Genomic DNA, 17,997 nt, shown 5'->3' on the forward strand with positions numbered 1-17,997 from the left:
ATTGGATATTGTTATACTTTAAAAAAAGAACTTATAAATTAATATTTTAAGTCATCATTTGCATTTGTACGTCAGATATGGACCTGAAAATACATTGATAAACTAAAATTTCTCAGTAATGCACTTGTAGCCTGCTGAGGCAGCAATAGAAATAAGCTCAACAAAACTAGCTTAAAATGTTTTATTAAGTATATATAATATTACAGGGCAATATTTACAAAGTTATGTTTTTTAAATAAAAAAGTATCTTGGCAAAGATTGCAGATATTCAAAGCTTCAAACAGTGATAAATTGATTTAATACATATAAAAAGAAAACCTTTAACAGTAACACAGCTGTAAAACAACTTTGGTCTTTAAATCACTGCAAAAAATGGCTACTGACAAATAGCACACCTTTAATTGCTATGGAAAAAAGCCCCCAGGAGAGGATCTCACACATAGCAACATCAGAGTTTCCTTTATTTAGAATGGTTAATGGATATTTATACCGTGTGGAATCTAATTCTCAACAATGGCTCTTTGTAAATAATGCTCTGTTTAATAAAAACAAAAATGCTTCCGTCTCTCACCCTGATAACAACATTTAAGATTCCACTGATATTGCCTTACAGAGAAGTTCATTACAGATGCTTTCTTCTTTTCAAAAGGCTAAATTTATGGGAAAGCTGTTCTTAAATATTAAGGAAAGGCTGTCAAAAGCCAAAGGCAGGAAAGCTTCCTGTTCACTGCTCATCTCTGAAAAGTTACCTAGATTATCCCTATTAGCCACAGAAGATGACTTAACAAAGGACCCCAGTGGGTGATGGCAGTTGGTGGCTGAAAACATGACACGTGAAAGACTGTTTCTAAACAGAATCTTCATCAAATTAAACACAATATAATGATAAAGGGTTGCCCAACAATCACTTCTCTAGTTTCCAATAACAGGTAAAAAAGGGGTGTGCCATTCCATACATACAGCACAGATGTCTGTTTTTGAATACCCATGTTAGGACAAAAGAAATCTAGGTGATACAGAGCTTAATTCTTATTAACGAGAAGGAAGCATAAATTCACAACTTTTCCAGCTTTATTATAACTCAAATCACAATTTGGTTGGTCACTTACTAAAATAACTACAACATCCTGAAAAGAACAATACTCTCAAGTATGGGATAATCCTATTATTTTCATTCTGACATTCTCAGAAAATTAACAGATTGGACCTAGGGTTTCCAGGTGAAAAAACTATCACCTTTGAAGGTTTTCAGAGCATGTGAAATTTGTCTAAAAAGAAAAATCTCTGGCTCACTCTATTAACAATATGGGGAAACTGAAATACAGCCTACTCAATCTTCAGATTTACAGAGTGAGCCTCTAATGTATGCAAACACTGCAGGAAGAGAAAGGAAGGGGGAAAACGGCTCTTGCTTTATGGTGGAATTTTTAAAACTGAATGAGAGGAGCAAGACAAAAACCCAGTGGAGCTAAGCAGAGACACACAAAGTACTAGGAAATGTAAGTAAGAGATGAGAGGCAGCGAGATAGGCACAGACCGCAAAGGAGAGCCAGAAGGGGCAGAAGGGTGGGAAGATAATGTTTTGAAGGAGAGAGAATTTGATTTGTTGCCAAAATGACAAATGTTGTCACTCTGAGAACATACAGTAAATTAAACTGAAGTCGATGGCAAAAATTGGGATCACTGATTAAAAAAGCATATTATGGGGGTAACAGATAATACTGATACTCAAAACAGCTGAGAACTTTAATTTGGTGTGACAGATAACTTACTGTCATTAGAAGTCTAATTTAAAGAGAATGAACTGGCCCAATGATGCCCAAGTAAGAGGGCGCCTGCTGCTGTGGTCCCTCTTCCAGAGAAGCTGACAAGTAACAGCAAGGGTAACAGTAACATTGGCCTTTCTCCTGCCACCTCTGTGTGCTGTCTAGGGCAGGGACTGCCTCCAAAGACAGGTAGTGTTAAAGAGAACACAAAGGACGGATAAGTCCCAAGATTAAGCCCCAAATAAATGAGAGCTGACTACATATTAAAAGGTACAACTCTGGTTCATTAAAAAGTTTATTATAAGATTTCATATAGAGAACAGGAGTTTGGATGTTTTTCAAGTCCATCTGCTTTTTTCCTCCTTTCATCAGAATTGATTTCTAAATTAACAAACTATATTAGTAAAATACAAATGTTTTCCGAAGGAAGAAGAGCAGTGGAAGCCATCAAATTTGTATAAAGGAATACAGCTCCCTCTACATGTTAATACTTTGGACAGGAACACAATTAGGGAAGAACATTTATTTTTCTTTTTTTCAAAAAGAACTGTTTTCATAGTATGTTCACTTTTCTAAGAGGCATCAGCAGGTTATAAATTTTGGTTTGCCATGGGCAAACCACTTGGTCCCAACGTAAAATATGACAAGTAATTTGGCATAAACGAGGTACATGGGAACATTCAGTGGACTAAGCAATAACTATTAATAATGCAACTACAAATAGCAATGTCTTCTTACACAAACAGGAAGAAAAACCAGTATTTTTAGAGGGCACTGGTGAGCAGTCAAAAAGCTTGGCAAATTACCTAGAACTTTTTAAACATTTTAAGTGATCGATTATTCACATCAAATAGAAGTCCACCCAATAAAGATCTTTGTTTTTAAATGTTCTCACTAGAAGCATGAAATTAACATTTGCTCTCCCATCGGTACCTCACCTTTGTGCATACAGAAGAGGTACGTGCCTATCTTATACATGTGCACACACAAACACACACCCGCAAGGGAAGAAAATCTAATAATCTAAAAGTACTCCAGGCGATCACGACTGTCAGAATGTTAATCTTCTTCTAATGGGGGGTAGGAAACGTTGGGGGGGGGGTTGTTTTACTTTTCAATCTTAGGGTAAAGTGAATATGAGGCAGGACTACAGGAGGAGATGATGAGTGTTTATCATGCAACACAGATACAACAGTAATAAAACCACCCGTTCAGGGCTGGCCTGTTGGCCTGACGGTGACACACATTATGTTGCCATGCAGGAGACTCATAGTTCAAATCTCAATCTTGGTTTTTCATGCCCCAGATCAGAAAAGAAGCGAAGAAACACTGTAGATTGTGCCTTCAAATCCAAGGAAGGGAATACATATGTTACAACCATCGCTATTTCTGCTGAAAAGTGTGAACATAGTTCTTTGAGAATAAGTCTGGCTCCTTTCTGAAGTGATGCTACTGTGTCACTGGACCATGTTCAAAGAGGAGAAAAAGTGCTACATCTCGTACAGCAGAAGCAAATAACAGGAGGACAAGACAGCATGTAAAGGGTCATGTGAGAAAAAGGAAGAAAACATCCATCAACAAAATTACCCTCAATCTGGAAAGGGTCTGGTACACTGTATGTTGAGGGGATAACGTGTGAGTGGCAACCCCCAAGAATGAAGACCATGATCCTCAGCAGTATCACACCCCATGTAGGCAGTCAACAAGATGTTCCTAAATGAATTTCTAGTCTGTACTTAACATTATGCCCCTGACCCAGAAGAGGCAGACATTATTCAGTTAACACCATAACAGCCAAAGTGGCTGTGCCAAAGTTCGCTAAGGTTTGATGGAAGCCTCTGTTTTCATAGATAGCTCTGGGTAACCAGGGTAGTGCCAGGAAATTTTCACCTTGAACCAATTTAAGTTGGTGACCTAGAGTTAAGAGGCCCCAGGATCTGGAAGGCATCATTCTTGGAAGTTGCCAACTCTACTTTTGCCCCTAATTGAATAAAAATAACAACAAAAACCTGGATTATCAATTGGGCACACAACACAGATCATAATTCATTTATTAATTAAATTTAAAAATGCTTTGAATAAAAACTTAACTGTAACAATCATTTAAAAGTCAATTATTTACTTTCTCCCATAGATGGAAACCAGTTACTGTTCTTGTTTTCTTCTCCAGGACAATGAATCAAGGCCATGGTGCTTAAACACAAGTGTATTTCTTTCATGCCATACTACTCTCCAAATCAGAGTCCATCACTCCACTTCAGTTACTCTGGAAAATTGAAAAATGGATATATAATTGCTATGCATGTCTATTTTCTATGCCTTAACAAGTTGATATATTTTAAAAACTGAAAATTGTTTCAGATATATGGTATCTAAAACTAAAGAAAAATTATTTAATCTTAGATTTCCCAAGTTCACAGACATAAACTAGACAATCCATTAGCCTTTTTAGCTGCAGTAAGCAAAAGGCCAATGCCAAATGGAAATGTAAATCAACAAAATCTGATAATCTCCGTTTGCTGGGTTAGCTGAGAAGTCAAGAGATGTTGATTTTTCCAAAGTAAAAGACATTGATCCTAGAATAATATGCTATCACTTTCATTTTAGATTGACACCATTCATTTAATGTAAGAAAATGAAATTGAGATCAGGTGTTAAGTGAAAGAGGAAATGGGACTGTGGTCCCAAGAGGGCACCCGGTACCTCACTTACCAAAAAGGCAGATACACATGGGCCTTGTGACCTGTCAGTAGGAAGAGCCCACCACCCAGACATTTGGAAAAAACCCAACAAATTCTGAACAGCTAAAATTAGCAAAATTAAGGGAATTTCAAAGGTTGGTATAGTTATCATGTGCTGTGAAAATACAAAATCTGCTGTCTCTACAATGGTGCCCAAAAAGTAATATCTTAAGGGGAATTAATAACGGAAGAGGCACTCAAGGCTCTTCTGGTTTTCTGAAAATGGAGAAGAGTTTAGTTTCTTCATACAACTACAGAAGAATGACACCACAGTAGGAAAAGGAGAAAAACAATGAAATTTAAAAAAACAAAAACAAAAAACCAACAACAGAACACGAGAATGCAAACACAGACAAACCATGCCACACTTTCAGGTATCAGTTCTTTTTAAAATGTCATTTAATGTTTTCCTTCTGATCCTGTTATTTTTAGGAGTGCAGTGGTTAGCAGAGCATGCATTTTTCGTAATAAAGGCTGTGACACAAATTTGCAAAGGGGGCATCATTCTGTGACTGCTTACTGAACACAGTCCAGGCACTGTTTTAAACTTAGCTCACCAAACACAACTGGTGTGTTTTTAATCTTATGCAAAAATTAATTGCACTCAGGGGAATATAGCCTCTTGAGTTAAATGCTGCATTTTGCTGTAGAGGTGAGCACATATGTCACAGACGTTAGAACAATAAACTGAAAGCAGACTATTTACATGATCAAGGAATGATTATAAATATCAAAGGTATGAAGAAAGTTTCGATAAAATGAAAACAATTATTCAAATGTTAACAGAACTCAAATATCAGAATATGCTAAGGTAAAATTAAAACGAATGCTTACAGAACTCAATATCTCATACTTAATTAGCTTTAAGAACTAATAAATATAGGTCTTTGAAACAGTCATTAAAAATTAAAAATTATTAGCCCAGAGTCCCCCCTTCAAAAAGCTGGAGTAACTAAACATGTCTTTTTCAATACTCTCCCAAAAGGTTAGAATCCAATCCTTGCTTTAAAAAGCTGAGATATTAAGTCTCCATGAGCCAAATGCAACAAAATCACCAAACATGAGCACAGAAGAAACCCTGTCAAGACGATAAAGATTTGTGCCAAATTATCTAAGCGTCTTACAAAGAGCATTTAAAGGTTCAGTCATCAGACACTGCATCTGAAAAATGTTTGTTTATTTTTTAAAGCAGTTATTTTTCTTTGTTATGAGCAATTTGACTGGAAAGTCTGATTAGTGATACCCTACAGCTTTTATATTATTAGTTTTGCAACTTGTAACAGAGTAAGTAAGTTTTATAAACTAAGAAATGTAGGCCTTTATGATTTGACAGTGTCCCTTAAAAGAAAAAAAAAACCCACACTTTCAAGAAGCAATTTTACTTCTTTTCAATGTCCATATTTTAACCAAGCTATAATTGCAGGTGCATTTTATACTTACCATCATTCATCATCCCTTTTGATTCTTTAAATGCTAAGAATTAGTAATAAGCCAAGCAGTTAGTAAGATTCCACAATTAGAAATCATTTCTAGACAAACAAATATGCGGTAATATCATGCCCAGTTAATTTTAAGATTACTATTTAGTTATAAAAGCCTTCTTGTGGGTCATACCCACAGGCTCCACAAAGGACACAAAGTCGTTGGGAATACAGATCTAGATTTGGGGAGAAGTGAGATACTTCGGTCTCACTCCATGATGACAGTCTATATCTGAAATTTATAATTAAAAATTGAAACTAACTGAGATCCTTCTCTACTGGGGGTGTTACATTTCATCTTGGCCAATTAAAAAGGCAAGAGAGTCCCCCCACCCAAAATCACTTGGCTCGAGAGACACAGAACAGTGCATTTTTCTCTCAGAGGTGACACTACAAAAGCAATACTCTTAATTCTTGATGAATAATCAAGAAAAGAGAGGTTAGGCAATTAAAAAAAAGAAAAGAAACTAGATTCTTCTCAAGGCACAGAGAGCATTCTAACTGCTTTGGGGCCTAATTCAATTTATGATGATCTGGTAACGGATCAAGAAGAACATATAAATTTGTAACAACCACATACCATTAAGAGGTTCCTCTACAGCTTTCTGGAAAATATTTAAAATATATTTACATAAAATAGAATTTATTTCATGTTCTTTCATACTATAATTTATATATGCTAACATTTAAACTGTATATAAACAGTGAATCCTACAGCCAAAAGACAAAGTAAGGCAATAAAGGTTAGGAAGACAAAGCTTGCCAAATTTAGCTAATAGTTTGATAATGACAGAATCATTCTCTTAATAGTTTCTGTGCAGAACTTCCCACCCTACCCTACCTCTCTCTGTTCAAGAAATCCTAACTATAGAACACAAACACAGATAGCAACATAATAAGCAATACAGTTAAGCCAGATATGAGAGCAATCATTTTCAAGTCATGCAAACTGAACTTGGTAACAGGAAAGAGAAGCGTTAGGATTGATGGGTCTAATGGCCGAATTATCTTTAACAGAGGCACTTTTAAAACTTCTAGCTGTTTGGGACCTGTGTAGCTATGGTATCAATCTTTTTAGAATGAACACGTGGGGTAACGTGCACCCCCACTTGCCTCACCTCTCCGGAAAGTCTGTGGAGGCTTATCAGCTTTACGGGCATGTGTAATCACCCCTTCCTGCCACAGACAGGACAGTCTCGCGTTTGGCATCCCAGACAGAGCTATTACTAATCCTTAATCCTTTTGAGGAAGATGAATACAATATGGCCCTTTCAGATCTTATTTCCATAAAGTAGTTCCTGTCCCTGTCACCATGATGAAAAAACGGCTTTTTTCATCCCCCACCATTATCCCTTTCAGTTTACCTCCTCAATTGCTTCTTTTCTTGGAATTTTCTCAGGTAGCTTATGATACAGAAAAACTACAGTGCAATTTGGAGGAAGAAAAACGCTTATAAAATGGGGGAAAGAGGGAAATGAATCAATTCAGAACAGCTGTTTTTTGGCCATAGTTCCATTTATTTTATAGATTATTGTTTTTAATGAAATCAATTTAATATGAACTTCTCTCCTCATTTTTAAGCCTGAAATATCATTCTGTATATGCACTTCAAATGTGTCTGACAGGTGAGGCAATATATTGGAATCAGATTCTTTCAGCAGATAATGACCATTATTCTTACATACAAACTTTCCAGTTCTGGGCATGAGAAAACAGCACAATCTTAAGGAATCGTTTATTCTAACCCATTGCTAGTAAATGACCAAGTTTTAAAATAGATTGGATCTATCCATGCAAAGGTCATAAAGTGACTTCATACGTGTGTGCTAAGCTGCTTCAGTTGTGTCTGACTATTTGCGACCCTGTGGACTGCAGCCTGCCAGGCTCCTCTGTCCATAGGATTCTCCAGACAAGAATACTAGAGTGGCTTGTCATGCCCCCTTCCAGGGGATCTTCCTGACCCAGGGATCAAACCCACGTCTCTTATGTCTCGTTCATTGGCAGGTGGGTTCTTTACCACCAGTGCCAACTGGGAAACCCTGAAATAACTTCAGTGTTCTCTTAATTTGATGTCTTGGTGAACAGTGAGCAATGGGGTTCAATATCTCAATTACCATTCTTCAGACTAAACCATCAAGTATCATACCCAATTCATTTAAGAAATTTTAACTTACCTTAGGAGGTTGTATAGTCCTGTGATTGGAAGCTGATCACATTAAAAAATAAGAATATTAATTTAATAAATGAAAGCAATTAAGGCAATATTATGTTTAATTTTAAGATAAAACATTTAGGGCTAAAACTAAACATGTCAGAAACTCCACTGAAAGAGTTTGGCTTTGATAGACTAAAGGTACAGAACACTCAATCATATACACTGACAGAAAAAAATGATGCAAATAATCCACCCCAATCAAATAATAAACACATACACACTCTCATTTGTACATGCCATATGTCCCTCAAAATCAGTCACTTGTTATACTTTGTGGTGGAAAAACAGTCATCTACTCACCCCTGCTGTAGGCTTTACACCCCTCCCTACTCAACCCAGCTGGAATGTGGAATTGCCCACCCTTAGCTCACTGCTGTTGTTCCTGCAGCCCGTCCTCTTTTTTTTTCTTCTTCCCTCTTTCCAGTTTTCAAAGCTCCAGCTAGCTAATAAACTAAAGAAAATATCAGATCCCTCTGAGTTTAGAGAATTATTTGAGGCCAGCTAGTTTTAGTTACAATCAAGCCCTTCTCTGTCTGTATTCCTCCCTAGCTTTTCAAGTTACCCTTCACTGCCTCTCAGTGGATTGGTTAATGAAGATGAAGAAATGAGGGGATGAAGAAAGTGACACAAGAATGGCTCTAGTTGCACAGGGAAGAAGAGAAATGCTCCTTATAAAAACCAAGTAAGAAGGTCCAGGAGCAGCTAAAACTGGTCTTAAATACAGAATCAGAGTCCTACAGATACAAAAGCATCAAGGGGCAACACCCTGCGGGTCATTCTGTAGGAAGAGGATGCTACTGGATGGTCAATTCCACTGATCTCTGGACTGGATGATGGCACTGATTTATTTATGAGAAGAATGAGGCAGGCCACTAGAACTGCTCTGGTCTTCTGTGCTCAGTATTTCCTACCACTTCTCCATGCCTTCTCTATCAAGCTTCCAAAGCTGATGGGAAATGGGGGTAAGACCTGAGCCAAGGGAAGCCAACCTACAGACAAGTCAGAAGCTTGGTAAGACTTGTTCCAAAAGGGAAAATGGTAACTGACTGGCCTGAAAAGTTTATTTCCCACTGGAACCTGGAGAGGGGAAGAAAGAAGAAGAGAAAGCTGGTGAAGGGAAAGAAAGGTGAAAAGGAGACAGAAAGTAAGCAAGGAGAAGCTCAAAGCTCAGAGCCAAAGGTAAGAATACAGACCAGTGAGAAGATATGAATAGGATTAAAAAAAAAAAAAAACCATTAAGGAGAGGATGAGCTATCTGGCTAGCAGGTAAAGAACCAAAGAGAGAGAGAGAGAGAAAGTAAGTACACTGGCAGAGGGCATCTGCTAACTCTTGCTACTGAGAGGGCAAATCATGACTCAGACTTCAGAGATGTGTTGGATTCTTCCAATTCCTAAAGCACTTAGTTGTTCCACTCTCTGGGAGGATCAGTTATGTATCTGCTTTCACGCAATTCCGATCTCTGTTAGTGCCATGTGTGGTTTTAAAGTAAATCTCCTTTACTGGAGGCATTTGAAAGTGGTTTGGTCCTTGAGACCAAACAAGAAGAAATGTCTTTTTAAAGTACTATGGAATAAAATGTGTTGGGAATATGGGTAATCACAATTAGCAACCTCTGAAATAAACCAAGCAGAGTTATAGAACTTTATTTGGGACAATCATGGTAGTTATATGTATATACAACTTGCTTCAGCTAAACCATGCCCCATGTCCATGTTCTATCTAGGAAAAGAGAACTTAGCAGCCATGTAATGTGAAGGGTCAGAGGTAAGATTTTAAAGCTATATTTTTGACCTCATAAATTGTTAGAATTAGTATTAAGAACTGCCAAGCAACTCTTTCAATAGTCTTAAAAAAGTGTGAAGAAGTTTCCGAGTTCTAATTCGCAGGTCCAAGGAGCATCATATTTGGCTAGCCCATTCTGAAACAAAGAGCTCTATAAAGAACATTGATCCAAAGGGCACCAGTCAGCTGTGACCCCTCTAATATAAGACCAAACAATGCAGAAGTGAATTTAGCTTGAGTTAATCCTCTCTAATAGGCATATGACCTATGTGACTAAAGAATGATTGTGATATGTGAGTGTGGGTGTGTGTATAAATCACAAGCCTTAAGCATTTCATGTAAGCTCACTTGCAAAGCTTCTGCTCTACCAAAAACACTTGATACAAGGAGTAAATATATTTCCAGGTTTTGAATTTTCAGGGACAACTTTATCTTTTGATACCAGATTCACCTCTCCCCAACAATGGGCAAGAAAATTTCACTGAATTTTACATATCTAGTCTGTGTCTTTCTAAAATATGTGAGATGAGATGTGGTCAATGTGGTTCCTGACTGTTAGGAGGCTGATTTGTATCAAAACATTACTATATTCCCTTATACAGAATTAAATAGTAATAGCTTAAGAAAATTAACAAGTAATGACCCTTATGAAGAATGAACATAAGCACCCTACATAGGTAACACACCCAACTTCACTGCTGAGTTTAGTTAGTTCTTTTTAATCTTCTATATTTTCTCATATTGTTATTGTTCTCAACCCTTGATTTCATTTTATGAAACAAATGTTTCAGTAAACAAACTCCAACACAGTTAAAAAATAACATAGAAAATGAAATTTAAAATCCTACTCTTTAAATAATATTTAAGGCTACAAATTTAAATTGGGAAATAATGAAAATAACGAAAGTTAAATCTCTCACAGGGACATAAACAGCTTGGATTTAAAAGTCAAGACACATTCTTTAGACTTTTCCAAAATAGACCATCAGCAACAAGTAAAAGTTACACTGAAAGCATTTACAGTTTTACTTCCTAATACAAATGCTCAAATTTGTAACCTTAAATGTTATATATACTCATATTTACATATTCAGTTATATATGAAAAATACATCAACTTTTCTAGTCTACCACATTATCTAAAGAGCTACTTCCCTGTACCTTTTCTCTTCTTGTCCTTCAACTGACCAAAGGCATTTCTCTGAACTCTGGTATCAGACAAGTTGATTTGAAAAGTTAATTTAGAAAAGTCTCAAAATGTAAATAAAACCTAACTTAATTCTTCACTTACATATACTTATAAAACTACCATAAAGAAAAAACCGTTTGAGGAACTTGCTAGGAATTCAGTTTCACTTTGAATTTAATGTGAGAATAATACGTTTGTAATGATAATGGTTTCACAGGCTTCTCAGGGGTGTAGTGGTGGAAAAGGGGAGAGAGCAACGTCAAGGGGGCAGCAGCTAGAAGATGCCTGTTCCCATTGAGTCAGTATCTCCAGACCTGCTGGTCGTCAGACAGGGAAGGCAAGAGGGAGCATGGGAATAAAAGGGAGGGAAATCCAGATAATGAGGGGGGAAAAAAAGAACAAAGAGCTGACCACCAGTCAAAGATACCTAATACTACATCAGCTGCATGGGTACTGCAGGTCACATACTGTTCTCAAGTATTAATAGGGAGCAACATCATTAGCAGAGTCATCTTCAAGAACCAGACAAATGGTGATTAAAAAGTCAAACCCAGGTCTCAGGGACTGAACCCAGGTCTTCCACCTTGTAGGGAGACACTTTATGGGACACCAGGGAAGCTTAAAGGGAGCTAATATAAACCAGGGACTTCCCTAATGGCTCAGTGGTAAAGCACCCGCCTGCCAATGCAGGAGACACAGGTTCGATCCCTGGGTCAGGAAGATCCCCTGGAAAAGGAAATGACAACCCACACCAATATTCTTGCCTGGAGAATGCCCATGGACAGAGGAACCTAGAGGACTACAGTCCACAAGGTCACAAAGAGTTGGACACAACTTAGCAAGTTAGCACAAGGCACAGCACAAATGATTTCAAATTAATTATTTAAAAAATACAGTGGCATTTGCTGTATTTTCTCATTTTTGGAATTACTCATGCACTTCTTTTGTCCTAGACAGTAAGAATCAGCCAAAAGCATTATCCACATTATATATTTGAAATTCCTCGCATAGGCTAACAAAAATAAGGCTGACTTACCAACACATTTCATATAAACTAATCCAAGTAATTCTGCTAGAGCTATAATACCCAAACCTGAAATCAGAAGAGGACCATGCACTGGGATACATTCTGTAAAGACAAATGAAGTTCTATATTAGAAATTCATATGAAATGATTGATTTTTTAAAAGAACTAGCAATGACAGTAATAATATTGAGTTTTAAGAAATTGTCCTTTTATCAAGAAACAAAAATTATCTACATTTGTTCATCACTATTAAGTCAGTCAATGAAATGACTTCAAATTATTAAAAGAAAAAATCCTTTGTCTGTATAGTATGTACCTTATCACATCAAGACTAATGGGAAATAGTGTGTAAAGCCTAAGGCCCCAACCCACTGGATGGAGCCTACTTATTTTAAAAGCTCTCTCACAGATATAGGCAGAGCAGTCTGGCTGCTGAAAGAATCAACCCACAAGCCATATACAGCCAGTATACTCATAGTAATGTGGAAAGCACTATCCTCAGTGCGGGGAGCACATGACACTAAACGCCGGCAAGGATGTAGAGCAACAGGAACTTTCATCCATTGCTGGTGGTAATGCAAAATGGTATAGCCACCTTGGAAGACAGTGTGGCAGTTTGCTGAAAAACTAAATATGTTCTTAACATACAACACAACCACTGCACTCCATTGGAGTTGAAACTTGTGTCCACACAAAGACCTGCACATGGATGTTTAGAGCAACTTTATTCTTAATTGCCGCAATCAAGATGTCCTTCAATAAGTGAATGGATAAACAAACTGTAGTATATAATACAATGGAATGTTATTCAGTGCTAAAAAGAAATGAGCTATCAAGCCACAAAAAGAGAAATCTTAAATGAATATTACTAAGTAAAAGAAGATAATTTGAAAAGGCAACATACTATGGACACATTAAAAACACTGGTGGCTGCTGGGGTAATTAGGGAGAGGGAAGATAAACAGGCAGAAGAGAGGATTTTTAGGGCAGTGAAACTGAACTGAATGATATCATATCTCTGACTATGATCCATATCATTATACATGTATCAAAATCATAGCATATACAACACTAAGAATGAACCCTCATGTAAATTATGCACTTGGGGTGATACTATGTCAATGTTGGTTCAATGACTATAATGCATTTACCACTCTGGCGGGGGATGTTGATAGTGGAAGAGGTATATGGGAACTCAGTACGTTTTACTCAAGCTTGCTGTGAACCGGAAACTGCTCTAAAAAAAATGAAGTCTACAAAATAAAAGCAAGAAGAAAAAGAAAGAGAACCCTACTAAGACAAGGCAAGACTAGAGAAGGCTGAGACTCTTACCTGAGACACAGAGGCTGAATCCAACCACAGAGAGCACATAGCCCAGTATCTGAAGGATCAGTATGCTGATGGTATAGGAGGACATCCCCATAGCTGGACGGAGGAAAAGTGTGTTGAGGGCATTTAAAAAGCAGTCAGTCCTGCTTGTATTTTGTGCAATCAAGAAAAACAGCCTATGACCAAAGACTGCCTCTGGAGTTCTTGTCAGACGGTAAATTCTTTCCCAGTGACCTATCTTCTATGTCTAGATCTGTAATTTTATGACAAATCAATACTTTTCCAATTGTAGGCCAGAGATAGGCTCTAAGGCTGAGAGTCACATGGGTAACTAAAAAAAATAGATTCTAATATTAACAAAAATGTTAGTGATTTACTCCTAACATGCAGTTAAAATGACACCAATTACAGGTTGGATATCTACATGTTAAGATTTGCATAACTAAAAAAAAAGCTACTCTTACTTATTTATAATTCTATTTTGTAGAACTAGCTAAAACCTGAAATAAAAATATGATGATAATCATTAGGAAATTATATAGCATAACTTTAAAAATATACTGATATCAAATATACATAAAAATAATTTTTTACAAGATAACTGAATGCCTTGAAAACCCAAGCCAACTTTAAAATAATTCCATATGGGTAAAATATCACTAAGAATAGCCTGGGAAATCTGTTAATAAAGCAACTTCTATTGAGTAGTTAAAAAAAATACAAGAATATTTTAACCAAAAATGCTGTTCTTTAAATGAAAAAGGAGAGCAAAATCATTACATCACAACAAATACTCACCTATCATAAATACACAGTAATGAAGTAATATTAATATTACTGTAGGAAGTACAATTAAACCAAGTCCCGAAGCATTCTTTGTTGAATATTCACCTGTTAATAATGAAACATAATAATTAATATTTTCCTACAAACCTCCTACTCTTACAAATCATTACTTAATTTATTAAATGTATTAATCTCTATACTGCTCTTATAAACTACAAAAGGTTTAAAAATATTTTCTCCAAAACTTCACACAAAATAAATGACTATTTTTTTTTTATTATTCTAGACCAAATTTAAAACACGTAAATGTCAACACAGAAGTCTGAAGACGTCAAACCTTGAGTTGGCTCTGCCTCCTTATTAACTACTTCACCTAATTACAATGGGAAACTCTGGGATCTCTTACCATTCCCTTCACTTGCTATACTCAACCTGTCCCAAAGTCAAAGCAATTGTTCTTTCAAATTGTCTTCTAAATTAATCTCCTTCCTCCCCCTGTTAAAGTAGTGCTCAGAATTCTATAAGTCAGGCTTTCAGAGGTTTAAGCTGGATTTAGAAAAGGCAGAGGAACCAGAGATCAAATTACCAACATCTGTTGGATCATCAAAAAAGCAAGAGAGTTCCAGAAAAACATATACTTCTGCTTTACTGATTACACCTAAGTCTTTGACTGTGTGGATCACAATAAATTGTGGAAAATTCTTAAAGAAATAGGAATACCAGACCATCTGACCTGCCTCCAGAGAAATCTGTAGGTAGATCAAGAAGCAACAGTTTGAACTGGACATGGAACAACAGCCTGGTTCCAAATTGGGAAAAGATTATGTCAAGGCTAAATACTGTCACCCTGATTATTTAACTTATATGCAGAGTTCAGTTCAGTCGCTCAGTCATGTTGGACTCTTTGTGATCCCATGGACTGCAGCAGCCCAGGCATACCTGTCCATCACCAACCCCTGGAGTTTACTCAAACTCATGTCCATTGAGCCAGTGATGCCATCCAACCATCTCATCCTGTCATACCCTTCTTTTCTCACCTTCAATCTTTCCCAGCATCAGAGTCTTTTCCAATGAATCAGTTATTTGCATCAGGTGGCCAAAGTATTGGAGTATCAGCTTCAACATCAGTCCTCCCAATGAACACTCAGGACTGATCTCCTTTAGGATGGACTAGCTGGATCTCCTTGCAGTCCAAGGGACTCTTAAGAGTCTTCTCCAACATCACAGTTCAAAAGCATCAATTCTTTGGCACGCAGCTTTTTTTATAGTCCAACTCTCACATCCATACATGACTACTGGAAAAACTATAGCCTTGACGAGATAAATCTTTGTTGGCAAAGTAATGTCTCTGCTTTTTAATATGCTATCTAGGTTGGTCATAACTTTCCTTCTAAGGAGTAAGGATCTTTTAATTTGATGGCTGCAATCACCATCTGCAGTGATTTTGGAGCCCCCCAAAATAAAGTCAGCCACTATTTCCATTGTATCTCCATCTATTTGCCATGAAGTGATGGGACAGGATGGCATGATCTTAGTTTTCCGAATGTTGAGCTTTAAGCCAACTTTTTCACTCTCCTCTTTCACTTTCATCAAGAGGCTCTTTAGTTCTTCTTCGCTTTCTTCCATAAGGTTGTGTCATCTGCTTATCTGAGGTTATTGACATTTCTCCCGGCAATCTTCATTCCAGCTTGTGCTTCATCCAGCCCAGCATTTTCCATGATGTACTCTGCATAGAAGTTAAATAAGCAGGGTGACAATATACAGGCTAGACATACTCCTTTTCCTATTTGGAACCAGTCTGTTGTTCCATGTCCAGTTCTAACTGGTGCTTCCTGACCTGCATACAGATTTTTCAAGAGGCAGGTCAAGTGGTCTGCTATTCCCATCTCTTTCAGAATTTCCCACAGTTTGTGGTGATCCACACAAAGGCTTTGGCATAGTCAATAAAGTAGAAATGGATGTTTTTCTGAAACTCTCTTGCTTTTGTGATGATCCAGCAGATGTTGGCCATTTGATCTCTGGTTCCTCTGTCTTTCCTAAAACCAGCTTGAACATGGTTCACATACTGTTTAAGCCTGGCTTGGAGAATTTAGAACATTACTTTACTAGCGTGTGAGATGAGTGCAATTGTGCGGTAGTTTAAGCATTCTTCGGCAGTGCCTTTTTTTGGCATTGGAATGAAAACTGACCTTTTCCAGTCCTGTGGCCACTGCTGGGTTTTCCAAAAATGCTGGCATATTGAGTGCAGCACTTTCACAGCATCATCTTTTAGGATTTGAAATAGCCCAACAGGAATTCCATCACCTCCACTAGCTTTGTTCATAGTGATGCTTCCTAAGGCCCACTTGACTTCACATTCCAGGATGTCTGGCTCTAGGTGAGTGATCACACCATCGTGATTACCTGGGTTGTGAAGATCTTTTTTGTACAGTTCTTCTGTGTATTCTTGCCACCTCTTCTTAATATTTTCTGCTTCTGTTAGGTCCATCCATACCATTTCTGTCCTTTATTGAACCCATCTTTGCATGAAATGTTTACTTGATATCTCTAATTTTCTTGAAGAGATGTCTAGTCTTTTCTATTCTATTGTTTTCCTCTATTTCTTTGCAATGATCACTGAGGAAGGCTTTCTTATCTCTCTTTGCTATTCTTTGGAACTCTGCATTCAAATGGGTATATCTTTCCTTTTCTCTTTTGCTTTTAGCTTCTCTTCTTTTCACAGCTATTTGTAAGGCCTCCTCAGAGAGCCATTTTGCTTTTTTGATTTCTTTTTGTTGGAAATGGTCTTGATCCCTGTCTCCTGTACAATGTCATGAACTTCCGTTCATAGTTCTTCAGGTACTCTGTCTATCAGATCTAGTCCCTTAAATCTATTTCTCACTTCTAAAGTATAATCATAAGATATATGATTTAGGTCATACCTGAATGGTCTAGTGGTTTTCCCTGCTTTCTTCAATTTAAGTCTGAATTTGGCAGTGAGGAGTTCATGATCTGAGCCACACTCAGCTCCTGGTCTTGTTTTTGCTGACTGTATAGAGCTTCTCTATCTTTGGCTGCAAAGAATATAATCAATCTGATTTCAGTGTTGACCATCTGGTGATGTCCGTGTGTAGAGTCTGCTCTTGTGTTGTTGGAAGAAGGTATTTGCTATGACCAGTGCATTCTTTTGGCAAAATTCTATTAGTCTTTGCCCTGCTTCATTCTGTACTCCAAGGCCCAATTTGCCTGTTATTCCAGGTGTTTCTGAACGTCCTACTTTTGTCTTCCAGTCCCCTATAATGAAAAAAACATCCTTTTTGGGGTTTTAGTTTTAAAAGGTTTTGTAGGTCTTCATAGTAGTGTTCAACTTCAGCTTCTTCAGCATTACTGGTCGGGGCATAGACTTGGATTACCATGATATTGAATGGTTTGTCTTAAAGCACAAGCTGGAATCAAGATTGCCAGGAGCAATATCAATAACCTTAGATATGCAGATGACACCACCCTTATGGAAGAAAGTGAAGAGGAACTGAAGAACTTCTTGAAGAAAGTGAAAGAGGAGAGTGAAAAAGCTGACTTAAAATTCAACATTCAGAAAACTAAGATCATGCCATCCTGTCCCATCACTTCCTGGCAAATAGATGGAGAAACAATGGAAACAGTGACATTTTATTTTGGGGCACTCCAAAATCACTGCAGATG

General features: G+C 37.3%; 1 protein-coding gene across 1 annotated transcript in view; it reads right to left on the reverse strand.

Moving 5' to 3' along the window:
* Positions 1 to 221: 221 nt before the first annotated feature.
* CD47 (CD47 molecule) overlaps positions 222 to 17,997 on the reverse strand; it is a 61,436-nt gene continuing 43,660 nt past the window's right edge. The window contains exons 5-10 of the mRNA XM_068965355.1: positions 14,329 to 14,421; positions 13,534 to 13,626; positions 12,211 to 12,303; positions 8,163 to 8,194; positions 6,569 to 6,593; positions 222 to 4,032 (exon numbers count right to left, since the gene is read on the reverse strand). Of these exons, the coding sequence (XP_068821456.1) occupies positions 4,028 to 4,032; positions 6,569 to 6,593; positions 8,163 to 8,194; positions 12,211 to 12,303; positions 13,534 to 13,626; positions 14,329 to 14,421 (341 nt within the window). The 3' untranslated portion in view covers positions 222 to 4,027. The remainder of the gene's footprint in view (positions 4,033 to 6,568; positions 6,594 to 8,162; positions 8,195 to 12,210; positions 12,304 to 13,533; positions 13,627 to 14,328; positions 14,422 to 17,997) is intronic.

Source organism: Capricornis sumatraensis, chromosome 1 (genome assembly GCF_032405125.1).
Source record: "Capricornis sumatraensis isolate serow.1 chromosome 1, serow.2, whole genome shotgun sequence".
Classification (NCBI taxonomy): Eukaryota; Metazoa; Chordata; class Mammalia; order Artiodactyla; family Bovidae; genus Capricornis; species Capricornis sumatraensis.